Source organism: Notolabrus celidotus, chromosome 8 (genome assembly GCF_009762535.1).
Source record: "Notolabrus celidotus isolate fNotCel1 chromosome 8, fNotCel1.pri, whole genome shotgun sequence".
Lineage (NCBI taxonomy): Eukaryota > Metazoa > Chordata > Actinopteri > Labriformes > Labridae > Notolabrus > Notolabrus celidotus.
Genome location: NC_048279.1, coordinates 19,823,261 through 19,842,699, shown reverse-complemented (window position 1 = coordinate 19,842,699; position 19,439 = coordinate 19,823,261). Strand labels below are relative to the sequence as shown.

The window sequence follows — 19,439 nt, the reverse complement described above, 5'->3', positions numbered from 1 at the left end:
AAACAGAGGAGGCTAACACTTCAAAGTTTTACATCTGATTTTACATTAATCATCTTACAAAAATAATGAATCTATTATTAGGATAAAAGATTTATTTCCTTTACATTATTATGTACTTCTCCTGTTAAATGCTATTATGAAGATAATGAAGCCCTGTCTTTAGGAATTGGAATCTGTCTGTTTGCCATGTACACTTAAAGCTAGGGTTGGTAGTCACGGAAAACTAGTATGAATTTGAATGTAGCATTTCCTCAGGACTCCGTCTAACACCCCCTCCAAAATGACGCCCCACATGCACGAGCGCCAGTTAATCGCGACGATATTATTGTGACTGATTCAAAACCGGTCCTCAGCACATCATTTGTGTTTCGCACTACGTCAACTCATGTCTCACTCAGCGGTAAGAAAACACCAAAACATTATCATAGTGAAAGTTAAAAGCACAAACAAACATGAAATGTACGTGCAGGAGGCGGGCAGAACGACAGGACAGGATTTGATTGGTTTCATAATTTGGTTCCTGATGGCAGGGATTGGTTGGTGTTTTCCCAGATTTACTCCGGCTGTAGATAGCAGCTTTTTTTTCGCTCTTCTTTAAGAACACATCATGTATTGATTGCCATTGGGACATAAAGACCATTTTAACCAGTATAACAAAGAGTGTATCTAAATCTGACTACCAACCCCAGCTTTAATACATTTACCTTCAGTACAACATGTAGGCTTTATCAATAATGAGTGTTGGGTTGAAAAGTGTTCGATAATTTCTCTTTTCCCTGAAACTGTACACCTAATGAATCATTTCTAGTGTTCCGGAGACATCATAAAAGTAGGCTATCTGTGCAGGATTTCACAATCAGATAGACAAAATGACCACAAGTACTGAACACAATTTTTTGTGATTAAGTGTTTGAAAAAATGTACAGTTGTAAGCAGGACACAGAGAAACAGAGTGCAGGTTGCTTTAATGAGCAGGTGTTTGTTAAACAGGCAACAGAGACAGAACACTCTTACTGTGCATTTATTACAATGAGTACAGTGCACATGTGCAGACACAAACAGCTGTTGAAGCAGACTGACAGCTGATCAAGTGATGATCTGTTGACACCATCATCACAAACATATGTCTCTTCACGAGGAAGTCTTATGACTCTGAAAACATGTTTCCATGCCCCTTCTCTCATTCTCTTCTTTTCCTTACATCTCTCCATGCATTTAGGTGGGCGGGATTAAGACACAGAGAAAAGACGCAAGTGGGGGAAGAATGGATGCAACTTCAGAAAGCTGATTTGCCTTGTTAGTTGCAACAGGCTGAAGTTTTTATAAATAATCAGGCAGTCAGCAGAAAGCTGCGAAGTTCGAAGCAAATTCAGGGAAATTAACAGATGGCACTTTGCTGATGTGACTGGGGTCCTCAACCTATTTCAGTCACGTTAATGAATAAAACCATGATGATGTGTCACAAGAAGATATTCACAAGAGATAAAGTGATTTATTTGAAACCCAAATTATGTGGGAAATTAATTTCAAACCTTTATGAGAAAATCATCATGTTCACCTTAATCGAACACTCCTTCAGCACTTACAAAGATTGTATGTAAGCTGTATCGTTGAATACTGCCATCCATATAGTAGATGATTGCAACAGAAACTAGAGCCACGTTTTCACCTTTAATTCTGACACTGTCCTTGGAACAGACTGATAGGCATAGTCAGCCTTTGTCTCAGGATGGCTTCCAGAGTCTCCAAAGACATCCTCCTCACATCATAGCCCCTGATTGATGCTCTCGCCTTGATATTGACCGGCACTATCTCCTCATCACTGTTTTTGTCATTTCTTCCCACGGCGGCATATGTGGGGAAAAATGGCCTCATGGAGTTGGTCCGGTTGGCGCTGTAAGACGGGCAGCAGTAAGCAGACCACATGTACTCAGGAACAGACACCCTGTTGTTGATCCAGTGGGGCTCAGACTTATACGGCATGCCTCCTGTGATTACATACATCGATCCGTTGCAGAAGGTCTGGAACTTCTTCAAAACCTCACTCTCCAGGCGGCTCCAGGGACCAGAATTTGAGCCTGCTTTCTGAGGAACAATGTTTGTCAGTGTGAATGTGGCCTCACGGTTCTGTTTTGTCTTCTGGTGCATGCTGGGATTGAGATGGCCTTTAGTGAAGCTTGAGTTCTTGTAGTCCTGAAACACCGCCTGGCTCTCAATCACATTCTGGTCCATGGTGATGTTGAAGGCTTTCATCTCTGGGCTGGCACGGGAGAACACCAACTGAATGACAAAGAGAGAGAGGGAGTGGAACAGGTCAACATTCAGGAGCATTTAAGAAGTATGTTTTTTCAGCTTAGTGGTGCTTCCTACTGTTGGGACAAAACGAGCGTGTCACTGATTCCCCATCTCATGAAGTTTGCTAAAGTAAGAGGTTATATACTTCATGAATGTAACTTTTCTTTCTCCTGTATCTCAACCGTAGACTATAAATAATGGACGTTGTATCTGTGACGTTGCCCATCTGTTTCTGAAGCGCTGTTTTGAGGCCAGTCGACGGCCATAGTGGAAATGTTGAACTCAACCTAACTTCTGTCGAGGGATTGTGACGTAAAGAGGCGGGCTTTGAGCCTCCTAGCCAACAGCCACAGTGTTCCCGCCTGTCAATCAAGTCAGCTGTGCCTCTCATAATGGAAAACTAGTAATCTTAATATCTTTCGAAATTGCAGCGTTATGAAAAAAACCATCCCCCTACAGTGTGTGTCGATTGAGAAATGTCTTATCCAGACTATACTCGTCTTTTGTACCAGGCTGTAAACACGTTTACTTCTGCTGTAAAGATTGTCTTTTTTTTTATTTGTATGTATGTGGTTTTCGGTACTTCCGGCACCAGCCACAAGCAAACACTCGATGAACTGCAGTTTTTAACACTTCTGCATTGGCTTCAATTCTCACGGCTCGAGGTTGTCGCTTGATCTAAACAGAAAAATATTAATGCATTGTTGTTCCCAAAAAATAATTTCCTTTCAACACTTTTCAAACAAGTACTGACATGAAGCAGAACTTCTTTTTCACACATCAACAGTGATGGACAAAGTACACAGCTTCATTACTTAAGTCAAAGTATAGATTCTCCATGTCAAATATTACTCCAATACAAGTGAAAGTTGCTCTGTCAGATCAAAGAAGTACTTTGGTATTCAAAGTACTTCTTATAAAATCTCTAAACGTTGTATTTTCACAATGCATGAGTGCACTCAAGAATACATAGGAGCACATTCAGTTACATTATGTTTATTTAGAAACCATTACTTGAAATCTCTAAAAACTATACCATGGAATAAAAACAGAAACTAAGTTACTCCAAGCACAGACAGCTTAGTTTGAAATGTTCATCTGGAATGAAACAAACGTTATGTGGCTCAAAACGCTTTCTCAGGTTGGACAGTGAATCTTTGTATGTTTGGGCAGAGTGGGAAACAGGGAGAACATTTCAAACGATACGTATCATTCTTCATTTCAAAAACCTCTAACACGGGCTGAAGATATGACCGTGGGTGCTCATGTGGAGAATTATAGCCATCATTACCACCTCTAAATGAACTGCCTGATCTGAGTGAAATTTGCTCTGTGTTTGCTCCACATTCATGTCCGTGGAAACACACGACATACAGGTATGACTAAACCACTACAAACAGAACTACACAAACACATTTTACTGTCTTAGGGATCAGATTTCAGAAAAGAGAAGGAAATTCATGAGCTGACTTCAAAGCAAAAGTAGTGAGTAACTAGAGCACTGATAGAAATGTAGTGGAGTCAAAAGTACAATAATTATCTTATGAATGTAGTGGAGTAAAAGTAATAAGTTACCCCAAAAAATTATACTCAGGTAAAGTACAGATACTCAAAAAATGTACTTAAGTACAGTACTCAAGTAAATTTACTCCGTTACTGTCCACCACTGCACATCAACTTGTGTCTTGTATTCATAAAATGTGGAACCAAATTCCCCTGAGGAATGCAGATTTCAGAATTTAGACACAGTTAACTCCAAAAAACACATGCAAACCTACTTAAAGAAGCATTCCTGTTTAACATTGTAGTATTTTATCCCCGTGTGTTGTCTAGTTTTACTTATTGTGTTTTCCCTCCTTTGTGAATGTGTGCCCTGTCCTCATCATAGTCACCTGTGCCTTGTTGTCTTACCTGTGTCTAATTGCTCGTTAACCAGTGTGTATTAGTATGTGTTTCCTCTCCTCTGTGTCAGTTCTTCGTCAAACCTTTCCATGTGTCCTTGTGTCTCTTTGTGTTTTGACATAAATGATCCTTTAATGGGGGTTGTGTTATTCATTTTTGCTCAACTGTATCACAAATGCATCCCCCTACATTAATCTCCTCTAGGTCCACAAGAAAAGGTTATTCCACTGTGAAGGCAAGAATCACCACATGACTGTTGTATTTCACTGCATTAGGTTCAGAATGGTGCACCAAACAGCAACTGATTGTATTATTTCAGTATACATAAAAGCACCAGCCTTATGTAGGAGTTTAAAATATGCCCTTTAACACCACAAACTGTTTGCCTCTTACCTGTGGTTCATACATCCAGGTGGACTTGGGTCGTTTGCCATCAGCAGGACTGAGGACATACGCAGAGTACAGTGGTGCTCGATGCTGACGGTGGTACAGGCTGGCAAAGTGGTACTGGTTTCTGTAACGCTGGCATATAGGCTGATATCCTGCTGCAGTGATGCCCTGCGGTGGAGTTCTGTCATAGAAGAAGTCGAGGCACTGAGAGAATTCGCTGCTGATCTCACCTAGGACCAGTCCACCCAGCCAGGGCAGGAGGAGCAGTAGAGCTCCAGTAGAGGACTGCAGCATCTTCCTTTGAGACATCCTGCACAAGAGAGGTCAGTGATAGATGCAAAGACTCTGTGGAAAGATTTTCTCTTCCACAAAGCTCCTGAGTTATATAAGACCTATAGTGTCTATTCAGCGTCTGGGGTAAATGTGTTAAGAGCTCTCTCAGTTTCCTTATACATTCATTGTCAGCATGACCCTGTGGGTGACCGTTTGGACCCACCCCCTATTCCTTTTCGCACTCAAACTTCCCCTGTTTACCAGCAGTCATGCTGCCTTCTTGGAAACAACGGCTCTTCATACCCTTTTCTAGCTGAATCAGCCAAGGTTGAGAACATCTCTTTTGGAGTTTTCTACAATTTGGTAATTGTGGCATGGCGAGGAAAAATAATCTGCAGTCCAAAACTTAAGAGTGAGCACTTAGATTGACAGGAAGGTTTCTTTATTCCTGACAAAGGATATCTTTATCATAGTTTTCATCTTTGGCTGTGCCCAGTGACATCCTCATTATTAAAAATATAGCAACAAAAAATGTGTTAAAAGCAACCGGAACACACAAAGCAGTCTGTTGTTCCTGGCTATTTTAGAAGTTGTTGTTGTCTGGTCAGAAACCAGGCTTTTGTGCTTCAAAGACCACAGACCTCTCGATGTGTTGAAGCATTTACTTACTGAATCTTAGACCCCGGCTTTGTTGCCCCCTCACTCAAAGATGAAGCATGATGGTAGTACCTCAGATTACACAATGCTCTCTATGGACTACTTGTTGATGTTAATGATGTTGAGAAACTCACTGTAAATGTAAAAAGGCTTTCATTTATACACTGCCCCAAACTGTGCCCAGAAATGTATGATTCATCTTCAAAAATGTTTATGATTATCATGTGAGATAATTATTGGAGATTATTTGCTGAATGCATATTTAGACTCTTTAGAGCACGTCAGCCCTTTTTCATTTCAGTAAGTTTCTGTGGGGTCTTCTTTATTCCGTCATCAAAGCTTTCCTCATTGCGGGAACCCAAAACATTACTCAGTAGTTAAAACACTTTGTACAACACTTCCATTTCCTCCCTGTTGTTTGACCATAATTCTTTGTTTCTATACGTCTGAAGGTGAAGAAAATCCCCAGTCTGGATTTTGTGCTTTTGTTTTCACTTTATTCAGCAATTGCTAAATTGTAGGAGGCATAGGTGTTTCTAGCCTGTTTTGGGGGGTGCTGAAGCACCTCTAAATTGAATCCCAGCACCCCTAAAATTTGAGAGATTTTTAATTTGTTTTACTGTAGGCCTATGTCCTTTTTCACAAGCTATAAAATTTTCAAAACCATATAGTACTTGGTTAAAACTTTATATTTTAACAACAAAAATACAGCAGCTCCACCGCGTTTTACATGTTGTGCATTGCATTTCAAATGAAAGTCCAAAAAATAACTCCAATGTCAATTTTTGGTACTCACTATAGGGGGCTGGTTTACTCCTGAAACATACATACTGTTTGTGTATATGTTGAGGAGCTGCTGTATCTAAGTGAGTTGTCTTTCCACAGAAATTAGGGTTACCATATGTTTCTTTTATGATTCCAATCCATTTCTCTTTGCTGTAGCTCAGCATTTAAATAACCTTTATCAGATTTGATGGTTTAGTCACAGACTTTCCCAAAAAGTGTTATACTTTTCTTTCACAAATGTAGGAATGAAATGCATTAAAATGTACAAAACAGTGAAATGTATCTTGCCTGGCTCAGCACCCCTAAACATCCGATCCAAGAATCGCCCCCGGTAGAAGGGATGTTCACATGGGGGGAAACCAGGGTAAAAAAGGCTGGGAGGCAGACTTGAGAATATGGCTTAGAAGTTTGCATAACTTTATCTGACACTGATATCTTTTTTTAGTATAAATACTAGAGTCAACAGGATTTATTAAAAAAGCAATATATTTATAATTTATAAGGAAGTTTAACTTCAGTTTAACTCAGATGTTATTAGTCAGAGCCGTTTTTTTATATATTTTGGGGGTTTTCTTTTGCCTTTATTGATTGGAAAGCTTAAGAGAGACCGGAAATGTGGGGATCAGAGAGTGAGGGAATACATGCAGCAAATGGTCACGGCCGGGAGTCAAACCGGCAACCTCTGCAATGAGGACTATAGCCTCTGTTTATGGGGTGTGCTTAGATTGTTAGGCCACCAACGCCCCCAGAGCAGTTGTGTTTATGTCTGATAATGTGCAAGGTTAATGTCTCTCTTTGACAAAACACTCATCTTTGGAAATCTTCTTTCTTTCAATACAAACTTTTAAGACTCATTTCTGACCAGATTTATATAAGAAAAAAGAGCACACATCTTCAAACTCATCTTGGACATATGGGTCAGAGGCCATTTATTATGACTATCTAGTGAGCACTTAAAGTCATGACATCCTACAGGGGAAAGAAACTAGTCATATGGGGTCAGTGAAACTGGTTGGACTGTGAGTGATACTTAAACATCACTGGTGATGAGTGGTAACTTGTGGATGATGATGAGTGATCAAATTTCAGTTTCCACACAGAGGAGATTTGCTGAGTCTTATCTATAGACAGTACAAAAACCATCAGGGATTGGGAGAGGGGCTGAATCTTACACTATGTTTTACAAGCAGAAATAGGCATTACTTCCAATGCCAATCCCTTCACAAACAAGACACAACTACAGAAAACACAGAAAGAGGACATTTTAAAGGAAAAGCAGTTAACCCTGTGCCACATCTGTGTGCTGGATCAGAAGCTGTAGTGTGTTGTTTGAACTTCATATGAAACACCTGCTTCATTTAGACATGTTCAATACATCATATCTGTCTAAAGCTGCTGTGGGGTCTCATGTCACACTCTCTCTCTGTCTGTCTCATTGTGTGTGGGTGTGTGTTTAGCAGAGATAAGAGCATATTGCTGAGGTGTCGTAGATGCAGCAGATTACTGTCTTCCTGAAAATGACCAAAATGTGACCCCCTCCTTTTTTTTTTGTCCTTTTGCGAATCTTCTCTCAGTTCAGTTTGGTATAGAGACCGAATACTACTTTGATAAGTTTGGAAAAAAGATGTGTTGGGGTTACTCTGGGTGTTTTTAAAAGTAAACTTAAGACTTACCTTTTTAATCTAGCTTTAATTTGGAGTAATTTCTTTTTAGCCCTTAACTGCAATATTATTATTATTTTTATTATTTTGTAAAATTATTTTATCATTTTTTATTGAATCATTGCTTTAACATATATTTATCTTATTCAATTATTTATTTATCGTTTTATTTCTTGTATTGATCTGATCTTGTTAACGCTAGCTTATTTTCAACTTTTCTTTCCACTATTACTTATCTTATTAATTTTACTGTCTTGATTTTATTTTATTTTTAAGTATTTTATTTATAATCATGCCTTTTATAATTTCACCATTGCTGTTGTTTCTGTCTCTGTTATTCTGTGAAGCACTTTGGGCTGCATGTTTTTATGTATGAAATGTGCTATATAAATAAAGCTGAGTTGAGTTGAGTTTAAACAATGTGTTAATTTATTTAGGCTAGGTTTCACAGCAAAACTTTAGCCTCATCAATTTAATCAGCTACCAGCAAACTTTTTATAATGATATCATAACTCCAATTATATGTAAAACAAAAGGTTTAAAAGAAGGGTGTTACTACAGGCCGTGTATAGGTGGTTCTTGTGTACTTTTAACAAAGTGTCATAGGGGTAAATGAGCAAAGTAAGCTAACTGCCTGTTCTAAGTAAATGCCTGCTAGCCCCATCGAGTGGAACCCTGTTCATTTTGACATTTTTATTCATTTAAAACACATTCAATATTGTAAAATATTTCAGTTTATGGTTTATTAATGACAGACTTTTGAATCTAAAAATGGCATGCTACACTAAGATATTTGGCGCCCACCTGTGGTAGAATGCTGAAGGTGAATATTAGTTTGTATGTAGAGAACAAACATGTGAAACATCTCATCAAAGCCTTCAAAATAATTAAATAAATAAGTAAAACACGTCGTCCCCTACTACATTAAGGGGTTAACAGTTGGGAGAGTATTTCACTTTGAAATACTCGATAGATCAGATAAGAGACCGGTTTTCCATGTTGCTTCATGACTTTACTCCTCCATGGCCCAGGTTAATCTTTAAACTTCTATAGACATCTTCATTGGATTATATAGCTACAGCTTCTTTACCTGCTAAATTGGAGTTAGAAACTGCTGAGCTACAAATGAATAAGGCCTGAATGTCTCACCAGTCACCTTTTCTATTGGCTTTGTTGAAGCTATTTGTTTATTTTTTGTATTTAGTTGTTTAGTGCTACATCTGTAAATATGGCAAGAGTTATAGTTACTCACAGCAGAGTTAAATACTGCCCATGAATGAGTGTATTTTAACACTCTGAGTGTTTGGATTTTAACTCTTATTTAGTGTTAAAATGTCAACTCTGATGTCCAGTGTTAAATTAACACTGAGAACTTGGACTCAAATGATGTAAAGTTAATTCTTATAGAGTTACATATACACTGTCCAATTTGCTGTGTAGGTGGCAGAAGGCCAGCATGCACCTGGCTGGGTGGGCCTATGGTTTTTACCTGCGCAAGAGAGGCAGCAGGAGCCGTGAATCTATTTGTTCCTTTTGTTTGCTTGCTTGCCATCAAAATAAACCATTGGAAACCGCGGAACTTTTGCATGGACAGTGGACTTCTTTTGCCTGCGTACATCACATCCCCACGGTGCATCAGTGACCCTTGTGTTTAGTTAAAGTTTGAGTTTGATACTTTTAATTATTCTTGGAGGGTTTTTTTTATGACAAATGGCCACTAAAGGCTTGAATGAAGTGAAAACTGACTCTTTACATATAGTTTAATTAACATTTATATTGCATGGACTTGATTTCCACTGATGTTCTCTTTTGGAAAAGAAAAGCTGTTTGGCTCCGGGCTTGTGACCGCGCGTCCTGTGACTGCGCAGCTTCATCAGCTGCAGCACGAGCCTGTTGCTGCACGCCCTCTGCCTCTTCCGTGAAAGCACTCGCTCTGCTGTCAGCTTCAACCCCAAACCACTCCCTCTCTCATGTGAACGGGAAGGCAGTCTGGTCTTCACTCTGTAGCCATCAAACGTTTCTTTTAAGGACTATGCGCGCTGCGAAGAATGGCGGAGGCCAGCGCGCTTGAAGAACTGCAGTCGGAACTCACTTGTCCTGTGTGTTTGGAGCTCTTCCGTGACCCGGTCATCCTAGAGTGCGGACACCACTTCTGCCAGGTGTGCATCATCCAGTGTTGGGAAGCCAAAGCGGACGAGTTGTCGAGTTGTCCAAAGTGTAGAAAGTCGTGCGCGCGTAAGCTGCGCCCAAACTCGCTGCTGTGCAACGTCGTGGACAGTGTGCGCAGAGCCGGGGTCATGGACCCAGCCTTGGGGATAACCGGGTGGGATCACGTAGGTGCCCTGGAGGAGCCGGAGGAGCGGGAGCCCGGGTCTAGTATGAGCAGTTTGGCCTCATCCAGCGGGCACTGGCCGCGCCTGTGTTTGGATATGTGTGAGGAGCACGAGGAAAAGCTAAAGCTGTACTGCGAAGACGATCAGCTGCCCATCTGTCTGGTGTGTGGGATGTCCAGGGACCACAAGACCCACAATGTCATTCCCATTAACGAAGCATTTGAAAACTACAAGGTACTGTGTCAGCGTATGAGTTCAGACACGTCCGTTTCTGTAAATCTTAATCTCATGAGGCCTGTGATACAGGGAAATCTGAACTTGAAGCCAGGCGTGTACAGACTACATTCCAAGATAAAGTACTTGCTCTGAAACTCTACAACTACTCTTTGTTATATAATGTATTTGCTCTCATAATATCCAGAACCACACAATGAAATTTAAGTTTGAGGGAGTGCCATTATCTAATGTGTTAAAGTTAGGTTGCACTCCTCTCCTTATAGAAGTTTGATACACTTTTCTAAGTCTAGTTTAACCCTGTTTATTAAGAATCTGCTCTTTGGCAGACATGGCTTTCTCAGATCACATACTTTGATATGGAAGTGTTTTTCAAAGGCAGGGTCCTTGTTTGCCCCATGCAGCTGCCTTTAGGTACTTGTTCTACAGGAATTCAGCAGCCCACTGTGAGCTCCACACTCCCCCCTGCTCTTAAAACACGACCATCCTCATTTTGTTTGTTTAAAGACTCTGAGAGGTTCTCTCAGTGTGCTTTAACATTTTTTTTTACTGGTGCTGAATTCCTGTTTTGTTTGAATTTATGGGTCAAAGGTTTCAGTGAAGAACAGTTGGCATCATATGACTCCCATCCAAGATAATGTTGTTCAGATAGAGGCACAAATCAAATCAACTCCTCTCTAGGTGTAATCTGGTTTAGAATCTCCTCATCTTAACCCTGTTTTGCATGCAATTCTTTATTTCTGCTACAGGATAAGCTGTCTGTTGCTCTGGAGAGGGTTCAGCTTCAGACAGAGGAGGCCACACTCTTCCAGACAAGGACCAATGAAAAGATCCTTCTTATCAAGGTACTAACGTGTGTGTGTGTGATGTGTTTGTGGGCTGGTTGATGAAGACAGGACATATCCTCAAACAACCCAAGCATAAGAAAGAAAAAGACCTGTGTTTTTGTGTAAGACCAGATTTTCTGGTAGCTAAGCAACACTCTCCTACATTCCTCCACCTTTACCTGTCAGACAGACGTGAGTGATGGGTGACTCATGCCAATTATGACTGATGGTGACACAGGTTGTTACTCAGCATGTGAATGTGAGGATTCTCATGTGTTTCAGCTGCAGAGGTTCTTCCTGAAAATGAAAGGTTTTATAGACATTTTTACATGTCCTGTCATGTTTGACTTTCTCACGATCTCATCTTTCAAGGACAGACAGACACACTCACACACACACACGTACACAAACAGCATGTTCAAAAATGCTTGCTATACACACACCCTCATAGAGAGATAACAGCTGACAGAAGATAGACTTCCACCAAAGCAGCATTCACCTTAAAACAGAAGTCTCTGCCTTTTGGCCTCTGCCTTTCTCTCTCGCTCTCTCTCTCTTTCTGGCTCTCTCTCCCTCTCTCCCTGTGTGTTTAACAGAGATAAGAGTGTAGTGTGTTGCTGAGATGTAGTGTTTCTGCAGCAGATGACTGCATGTGTCTCTCCTCCAGGCCTTTTTCACACCGTCTGTCCATTCCTCTCTGTCTGTCTGTCAGATTGTCTCAGCATTGTATGTTTTCCTGTCTGTCTCGCTGTCTGTTTGACCCAGTTTAAGTGCACATGCACGAGTTTTCACTTCTGTTTCTCTGCCAGTATGACAGGATGTGGGTCAACAAGATAAAGAGGAAGTTTGTCAATTCGTCTTTTCCTGCATATTTCTCTTTCTGCCTGTGTGTGTGTGTGTGTGTGTGTGTGTGTGTGTGTGTGTGTGTGTGTGTGTGTGTGTGTGTGTCTTTACACTTAACCATGCTGCAACACCAAAAACGTTGTCACAAGTTAAAGAGGCATGCAAGAGTGTTACTATTCATATTATGTTAATGGGTCCCGAGGAGAACTGGTGTTTTGGTAAGCTGCACCAAGATGTGTGTGTTCGTTTAAGAAAAAGACTGTAAACTATTTTACTATATTGGCTGTACTGGAATGATTTTGCAAAAACAAAAAATAACAATAAAAAAGTAACTTTATCAGACAGCAATTTAGTAGCGTGGAAATCTAAATGAGTAGGAAAATAAAAATAAAAACATATAAGTACATTATCACTTAATTACAATCTTCACTGACTGTATCACATTAATACCGACTATTGGTACAATATACTCTCTTAAGTTGTTCACTCAAAGTAAAAAACTGATGGAAGACCTGGGTATTTTATTAAACCTCACACAAAAACAACATTTAAGTTCAGAAGTGAAGTGACCAAACAGGAAAACAGAAGGTTTTTTTGTCTGACCTTTGAAGTCACACGGCATATTTTACCTCAGAGATTACTTTAGCAGAAAGTATAAAGTCTGCCGTGTTCTTGCTAACAAGAGTCCTTCTCATGTCCTCAGGAGCGAGCAGGAGACATGGAAGAGAAGGTCACTGCAGAGTTTAGCCTCCTGAGGGAGTTCCTTCAGGAGGAGGAGGAGCGCATTAAGGAGAAACTGAAGAAGCAAAAAGAGGAGAAGCTCAACCAGCTGGAGGAGGCGCTTACTAAGACCACGGAGCAGCTCAGCCAGCTGGAAAGTACGGCTGACAAGCTCGGCATCAAACTGAGAGAAGAAGAAAACCCAGAGCAGCTCAAGGTGAGAGAGGAGGGGGCGGAGGAAGAGGATAATCAAGAAGCAATACTTATACAACACAATATTTTTTCTAGAGAATAGCTGAAGTTGAAAATACCAAAGAATTTTGTTCTGCTGAATCAGAGATATTGTCTACACGATAAAAGAAGAATGATGTAATCACAAGCTTGTGTTTGTCTGCTCTGTTTCAGGGAATCAAAGATTTCATTGGAGGGTGAGCATTATCTTGATCACAATCATTCATCAACACTGATTTCTTTTTTGGTTACAGGTTAAGTTCCACACAATGTCCTCGTAATTTCCCCTTCTATGTCTTCACAAAGCTGGCCTCATTTACACCTTCGCAGTAACAGGAAATGATGTGTTGTTTTGTAATTGACTGTAAGTGTGGTTGAACCAAAATGACGGGGCATTACTGTGACTGTGTTTCATTGAGTCATCTGGGTCTTCTGACTTCCTCATCTGACAGTTAAAGACCAAATGATTAAAACAAAAGAAGTGCTGTGGTAGATCTAGCATCAAAACCATGAAAGAGAATGGTTTCACCTGTTTTATTTCCCATTTCTCTTTAAGAATAATAATACAAAAATACCAACTTTATTCATACAGCATCTTTGAAAACAAGGGTTTACTAAGGGCTTCGACAATAGAGATTTTAACCAGATGACAAAGAGTGTAGATCTAACTCACGTTTGACCTCACTCACACTGGCCTTAATCTGTCCTTTTTAAGTGAAACAAAAGAGAAATCTACAGGGTTACATGTGCAATGTTTTAAAATACGATTGGACAGTCCTTTATTACTTAAAATACTTCCTGTGAAGCATACACTTTTGAAAGGCGAGCCTAGTACAGGGAACCTTTCAGGGAACCTTTGTCTGACCTCTCTTCTTCTCTCTGTCAGGGTTGAGAGCTTGTTTGACCGCCCCCCAGAGGTGAGTGTTAGTCTGCAGACAGGAGAATTCCTGGGGCCCCTGCAGTACAAGACCTGGAGGAAAATGAGTAAAATTTTTCAACCAGGTATGAATACCCACACCCACACCCACACCCACACAGAGTGAACACACTTACAAAGTTGGGGTCGCGAGACACAAATGGGGGGTCGTGAGATGTCTTCCAGAATTTTTTTTCTTTTCAAGTCATCTAAAAATAGTACATTTTACCCATTATTGTAAAATATATAGACAATAATAGTAGCTAAACTTGAAATAAAACCTAAAATAGAAAATGTAATGAGTTTTCTGCCTTTCTTTGTTGCCAAATAACTCCTAAGTTCAGGGTTAGTGAACAGTTAATTATCAAAAGTATCAGTAGCAGTAGCTTAATTCATAATGGCACAGGAAACACAGACACAGGCTCATATAGGTATAATAATTTTCTGCAGACCAGCTAAATGAAGCCACATTAAATCACTTTGAGCGACAGTGGGGGTTGCGGGTCTTTGGCACCTATATTTTGGGGGTCGTGGGCTGTAAAGTCCGGGAACCCTTGTACTAGACGAACTGTCTTGTTTAAATGTAAAGGACTTGTACAGTGCAGATAACATAAAAATAGACGTATTTGTGTTATACCAGATTATTCCTTGAAAAAGTATTCTACTGCAATATATTTTCTTTTGAAGTGTTTACTCTCATAATTGAGAAACAAACTTGAGTGACTGAAACAGAAATCCAGATTTATTGGCTCCTCCAGAGCCACATAACTGCTTTTTACTGTCCAGGAGTATTTCTCCCATGACTAGCTGTTTGGCTGTAACATGCCCCCTTTTGAAAAATCTTAATTTGTTAAATAAGTCTTTCACTTTGCATTTATGTTTCAGACTCATCTGTATTTGCTTTCAAACATAATCTCATCTTTCCTATTGTATAAGTCGGGCTTACTAACACTTATTCCTGACATTTGTCATCACTCTCTGCTGTTGATTGTGTAACACTGAACTTCAGTGCTGGCTTTAATGACTGTATAGAATAACATCACAGTTTTCTGTCCTGACGCAGTATCATATATTTTTAATTTGTATCCATGTACCTGATGCTTTTTGCCTGCTCGTCTTACACGTGTTGAGCAGGTAGTGTTCAGTATCTTGTTGAAGGTCACAGCCAAGGAGTCTCCTTCGGGTGGCTCTCTGTAAGCACATTTCAGATGTTGCGTTGCTCCATTTTAACTCGTCAAACTTGTTTTTTCATTACAGCTATCACACCAGTGACCCTTGACCCAAACACAGCCTACCCCTGCCTGTGGGTTTCCTCATGTTGCACCATGGTCCAGGTGGGGAATATCCAGCCAAACCTGCCCAACAACCCAGAGCGCTTCACCCGCTATAACATCGTCCTGGGCTCTGAGGCCTTTTCCTCCGGCAGACACTACTGGGAAGTGGAGGTGGGCTCCAAGACAGCTTGGGGTCTGGGCGTTGCCAAAGCCTCCGTTAACAGGAAGGAGGAGATCAGCCTCTGCCCTGATGACGGTTTCTGGACCATGGTGCTGAGGGACAACTGTGACGGCACCTGTGAGTATGAAGCGTGCACTGATGCAGAGGACACCTTGATATATCCCACCAAACCCCCCAGGAGGGTGGGGGTCTTTCTGGACTACAGTCGTGGTGAGGTGGGGTTTTATGATGCAGGAGACATGAGCCACCTTTTCACCTTCTATGATGCTGAATTCAAAGAGCCAGTTTTTCCATACTTCAACCCCTGGCCGATCCTTGATGGATACAACCGCGAGCCGCTCACCATAGTAACACCACACTGGGGATAGACATCTGTTTAATCAGAGGACTGACAATCTGACAATAAAACTGCAGAAGTTTCAGCAACTAATGAACTCAAATGGACTCATTTAATGAGCATCTACACATCTGCCTCATCATGAAGACATTTTATTACTGAAGTGATGATGACCATGCAGGTTACCCTGTCACATTATTTTACAACTATAAATAAAAGGAGACAACTACTAAAGAACAAAAATAGAGATACTTTAACTTATTCCTTTTTAAATTTCTCAATAAATATCACAAAAGCTTAAACCAAAAAAAGATATTTTTATCAAGTATTGTGTAGCCTATATCTGATGTTTGTTTTTTCTCATGCTAAAATTAAATTTAATGTGAAACCATAAAGAAACATAAGTGAGCAAAACTTTCACACTGTTTTAAAGGTTTCTTTCTGACATTGGCACTTTATTATATTTTGACTGCTGCTGTCATCAGACCAATCTACTGCACCCAAAGTGCATTAATCCCCAACTGAAAAAAGTCCCAAATGAATCAGACATTTACTCTTATTGAGTCACATTTCTTACAAAATAATGAACTTAACCCTCCTGTTACGTTCCTTTCTCTGGAACAGCAATAATGTACCTGGGTCAATTTGATCCGGGGCATATTAAATTATCCAAAAGTGTCAGAACCAGAACCCAAAAAAATCACAAAACATATTTCTCTTTAATCTAATTTGTAACTGCATTACTAACCATTTAAATCAAGATTAAGTCCAATGGTCCAATTCTCACAGATCATGGCTCTATGAGGATAACTTACTTGTTTTTCATTAAAATTCATGTTAAAACTTTTTTTAATGTACATTGGAAAGTCCTAAATATAAATACAATAGTTTTACATGACAAAGATTTTTGTTAATTTTATTTTACATTTTGAATATCTTTTTTTATGAAGTGATGTTGATAAATGAACACGACACCTCTTCTGTCACATGCTGCCCAGATTTTTATGCTGCATTTAGCTGGTTTGGAAGACATATATTGCCTAAAATAGGGTCAATTTGACCCACAACAAAACAGGAGGGTTAAAGAGTTTGAAGTATTTGTCTTGACTCTTTTCTTCCTCATTGAGGTAAAGATTATTATTCTGGTACAGAATTTTAAGTATTTGCATCTTTAATATATAGTTATATTCTAGAAATTAGCATTAAAAACAAACTTTGTTTGATTTGGGATTTTAGCCTTGTTCTTCAAGATTTTGTTTAGGACCTGATTGTCCCATGGCTCCACAGCTGGTAGTCAGACACAATAAGCAACAGCAATGTGACAACAAATGCTTTAAAATGTGAAGGACCCATTTTCAAGTTCAAGGGCACACAATATGTTTTAGGTGACGTTGAATGTTTGAATGAGTTTTCTTTCACACAATATTTGTGTTTGTGTCCAAGAAAACTCTTCAGAGGTTCTTTAAGACAGAATCAGTGGATTTTAAGAATCTTAAGAATTTACTATGTGTTTTAAAATAACATAGAAAATTCTATATTTTTTTACTGGTTTGTTTTCAACATTGTTATGCGAATGGTTGCATGAAGTGTAGAGAGGGTTTCACAAAAGTTACTTGACATGCCTTTTTTTAATCTCTAAATGTCCAACTGCAGCCACACTCAACCCAGTGTTTAAGATATGTTCCTAGTGGTGTTTTTTGCTCATATTTTTAATTCCACTAGAGTGCGCCCAAAACCAACTTTGTATGCTTCCATAGTGTTTTGTGTTGCACAGCTTTTGGGCTTCATTGGACTACATGAAGGCTAGATTTAGCTTTTAGGGATGAGTTCCTGTTGAAAAATGATGCCAAAATTATTCTTACTAGTTGTCAGGTTTGTGTGTCATTTTAGGACTTATTCTAGTCACACATTTGTCTCAAGGGACTCCACTTTCTAAGTATACAAGTGATCCATGAAAAAAAACGTTATCAGAGATAAATGTGAGAAGCATCAGGAAGAGCAACAGAGCAGGGATCCTTCTCTCTGACTGACAGAAATACACCGACACAGTCTAAAACAGCAACAGGCAACATTACAGTGTGAAAAACCAGAATGAGAGTCAACTGGATGATTGTAAACACATGAGAAGAGGGACATCCCGCCGATTTCTCAACACTAGATTCTAAACTCAAATTCAACCAATACATCTTTGTAGTGTTAATTGTGGTAACTGCTTTGTTCAGACTGTGTTTGATGTGCGCATATTAAAATGTTATGCAACATAAAACAGAACCTCAAACAACAGACACAGAGTGGGACTAATTCAGGGTGCATGGAAATGAAAACTGACTGAACATTTCATTTACAAGGTTGAACATTACTGGTGTAAATAGATTAGTTAGTATGATTTATCATTCAGTCAATCGTTTGATTACCTGTCACTGTTTTGTGTTTGATGTTGTGTTTACTGGCCTTCTTTCAGTGTCCAGTTAAGGTTAATTAGTTCTTCTTAGTCAGTCTCTTGTGCCAATAGAGCGATCCAGTGTGATCTGTGACTACTGTTACAAACTAATAAATAATGAGAATTCTCTGACCCAAATAAAACCGATCTGTTGTCTCTGTGAGTCATCTGCCGATACATTTACCATTCACTGTCAGGGCTATGTCAAGTCCAGCCCTTCTGTCCTCCTGATCGGTAATTAGATCTTATTCCTGGTGGATCAACATGCAGTAACACAAGCCTTCACTTCTACATTACTGCTCTGCTGCCGCCGCTCCCTCTGTCACCCCACCCACACACACGCAAGCACGCACACACGCACAAAGACACAGACACAGACACAGACACAGACACAGACACAGACACACACACACACACACACACACACACACACACACACACACACACACACACACACACACACACACACACACACACAAACCTCACCCAGCAGGGGTCAAGCTGAAGACCAAGTCTGAAATGTCTTTTTATACACTCCCCTCATAAAACTTCACTTTTTTATTCCATCCATCTCTCTCTCCTTCATCTTTCCTCAATCATATGACTGATCCCCTCCCAGAATACATCCCTCTATTTTTACACCTAGGTGCATGTCACTCAGTTTTTATGTAATGGATCGCTTTTCTGCCTCTGCTCCAGAATTTACCTCTCCTCTCTTTATTAATAATCAATGAGGAGAGGAATGAAGAGAAGGGCTGAAGAAAGGCTGAGAGTCTGAAAGAGGTGATTAATGGAAACCTCATTAGGAACTGGAGAGAAGGGCAAGCTATACATTAAACCCTGTAAGTCTGCGGTGTAGAACTGATTCAGTTTGAATGAAAAGTTTAATGCAGGAAAAACAAATTGATCTGAGTTTATTATGCTCATAGAAGCAGCTTCTTTCAGTGGAGTTATTTGCTAAAGCTGCTCATTTTGGTTGAATTACACTCTTTGGATAAGAGCTACAAATCAATGTTGCTGTTTTATAGAGTTCAGAAGCACAGTAACATGTTTGCACGCTTGTGTGAATGTGCGTGTCTAAAAATAGTGGTCAGCAGTGAAATGTTCACCTGTGTGTGTGTGTGTTCAGCCATGCTTGC

At 39.8% G+C, this 19,439-nt stretch overlaps 2 protein-coding genes across 2 annotated transcripts; one reads left to right on the top strand and one right to left on the bottom strand.

Annotated features, from left to right (window-relative positions):
- Nucleotides 1–948: 948 nt before the first annotated feature.
- LOC117817870 (endonuclease domain-containing 1 protein-like) lies at nt 949–4,896 on the bottom strand. The gene is made up of 2 exons (XM_034690675.1): nt 4,591–4,896; nt 949–2,280 (listed from the first exon to the last, which is right to left on the bottom strand). The coding sequence occupies exons 1-2, from the start codon at nt 4,894–4,896 to the stop codon at nt 1,672–1,674; spliced, it is 915 nt and encodes a 304-aa protein (XP_034546566.1). The 3' UTR covers nt 949–1,671.
- A 4,932-nt stretch (nt 4,897–9,828) lies between these two features.
- LOC117817864 (zinc-binding protein A33-like) lies at nt 9,829–18,463 on the top strand. The gene is made up of 6 exons (XM_034690669.1): nt 9,829–10,531; nt 11,281–11,376; nt 12,905–13,138; nt 13,327–13,349; nt 14,039–14,154; nt 15,326–18,463. The coding sequence occupies exons 1-6, from the start codon at nt 10,013–10,015 to the stop codon at nt 15,889–15,891; spliced, it is 1,554 nt and encodes a 517-aa protein (XP_034546560.1). The 5' UTR covers nt 9,829–10,012; the 3' UTR covers nt 15,892–18,463.
- The last annotated feature ends 976 nt before the right edge of the window (nt 18,464–19,439 follow it).

Excerpts from the sequence above, each read along its gene's own strand:
- LOC117817870 (XM_034690675.1), bottom strand. The coding sequence starts at position 4,896 with ATGTCTCAAAGGAAGATGCTGCAGTCCTCTACTGGAGCTCTACTGCTC. Across the intron at positions 2,281-4,590 it reads CCTGGATGTATGAACCACAG|TTGGTGTTCTCCCGTGCCAG; the intron begins GTAAGAGGCAAA and ends TTTGTCATTCAG.
- LOC117817864 (XM_034690669.1), top strand. The coding sequence starts at position 10,013 with ATGGCGGAGGCCAGCGCGCTTGAAGAACTGCAGTCGGAACTCACTTGT. Across the intron at positions 10,532-11,280 it reads AAGCATTTGAAAACTACAAG|GATAAGCTGTCTGTTGCTCT; the intron begins GTACTGTGTCAG and ends TTTCTGCTACAG. Across the intron at positions 14,155-15,325 it reads GAGTAAAATTTTTCAACCAG|CTATCACACCAGTGACCCTT; the intron begins GTATGAATACCC and ends TTTTCATTACAG.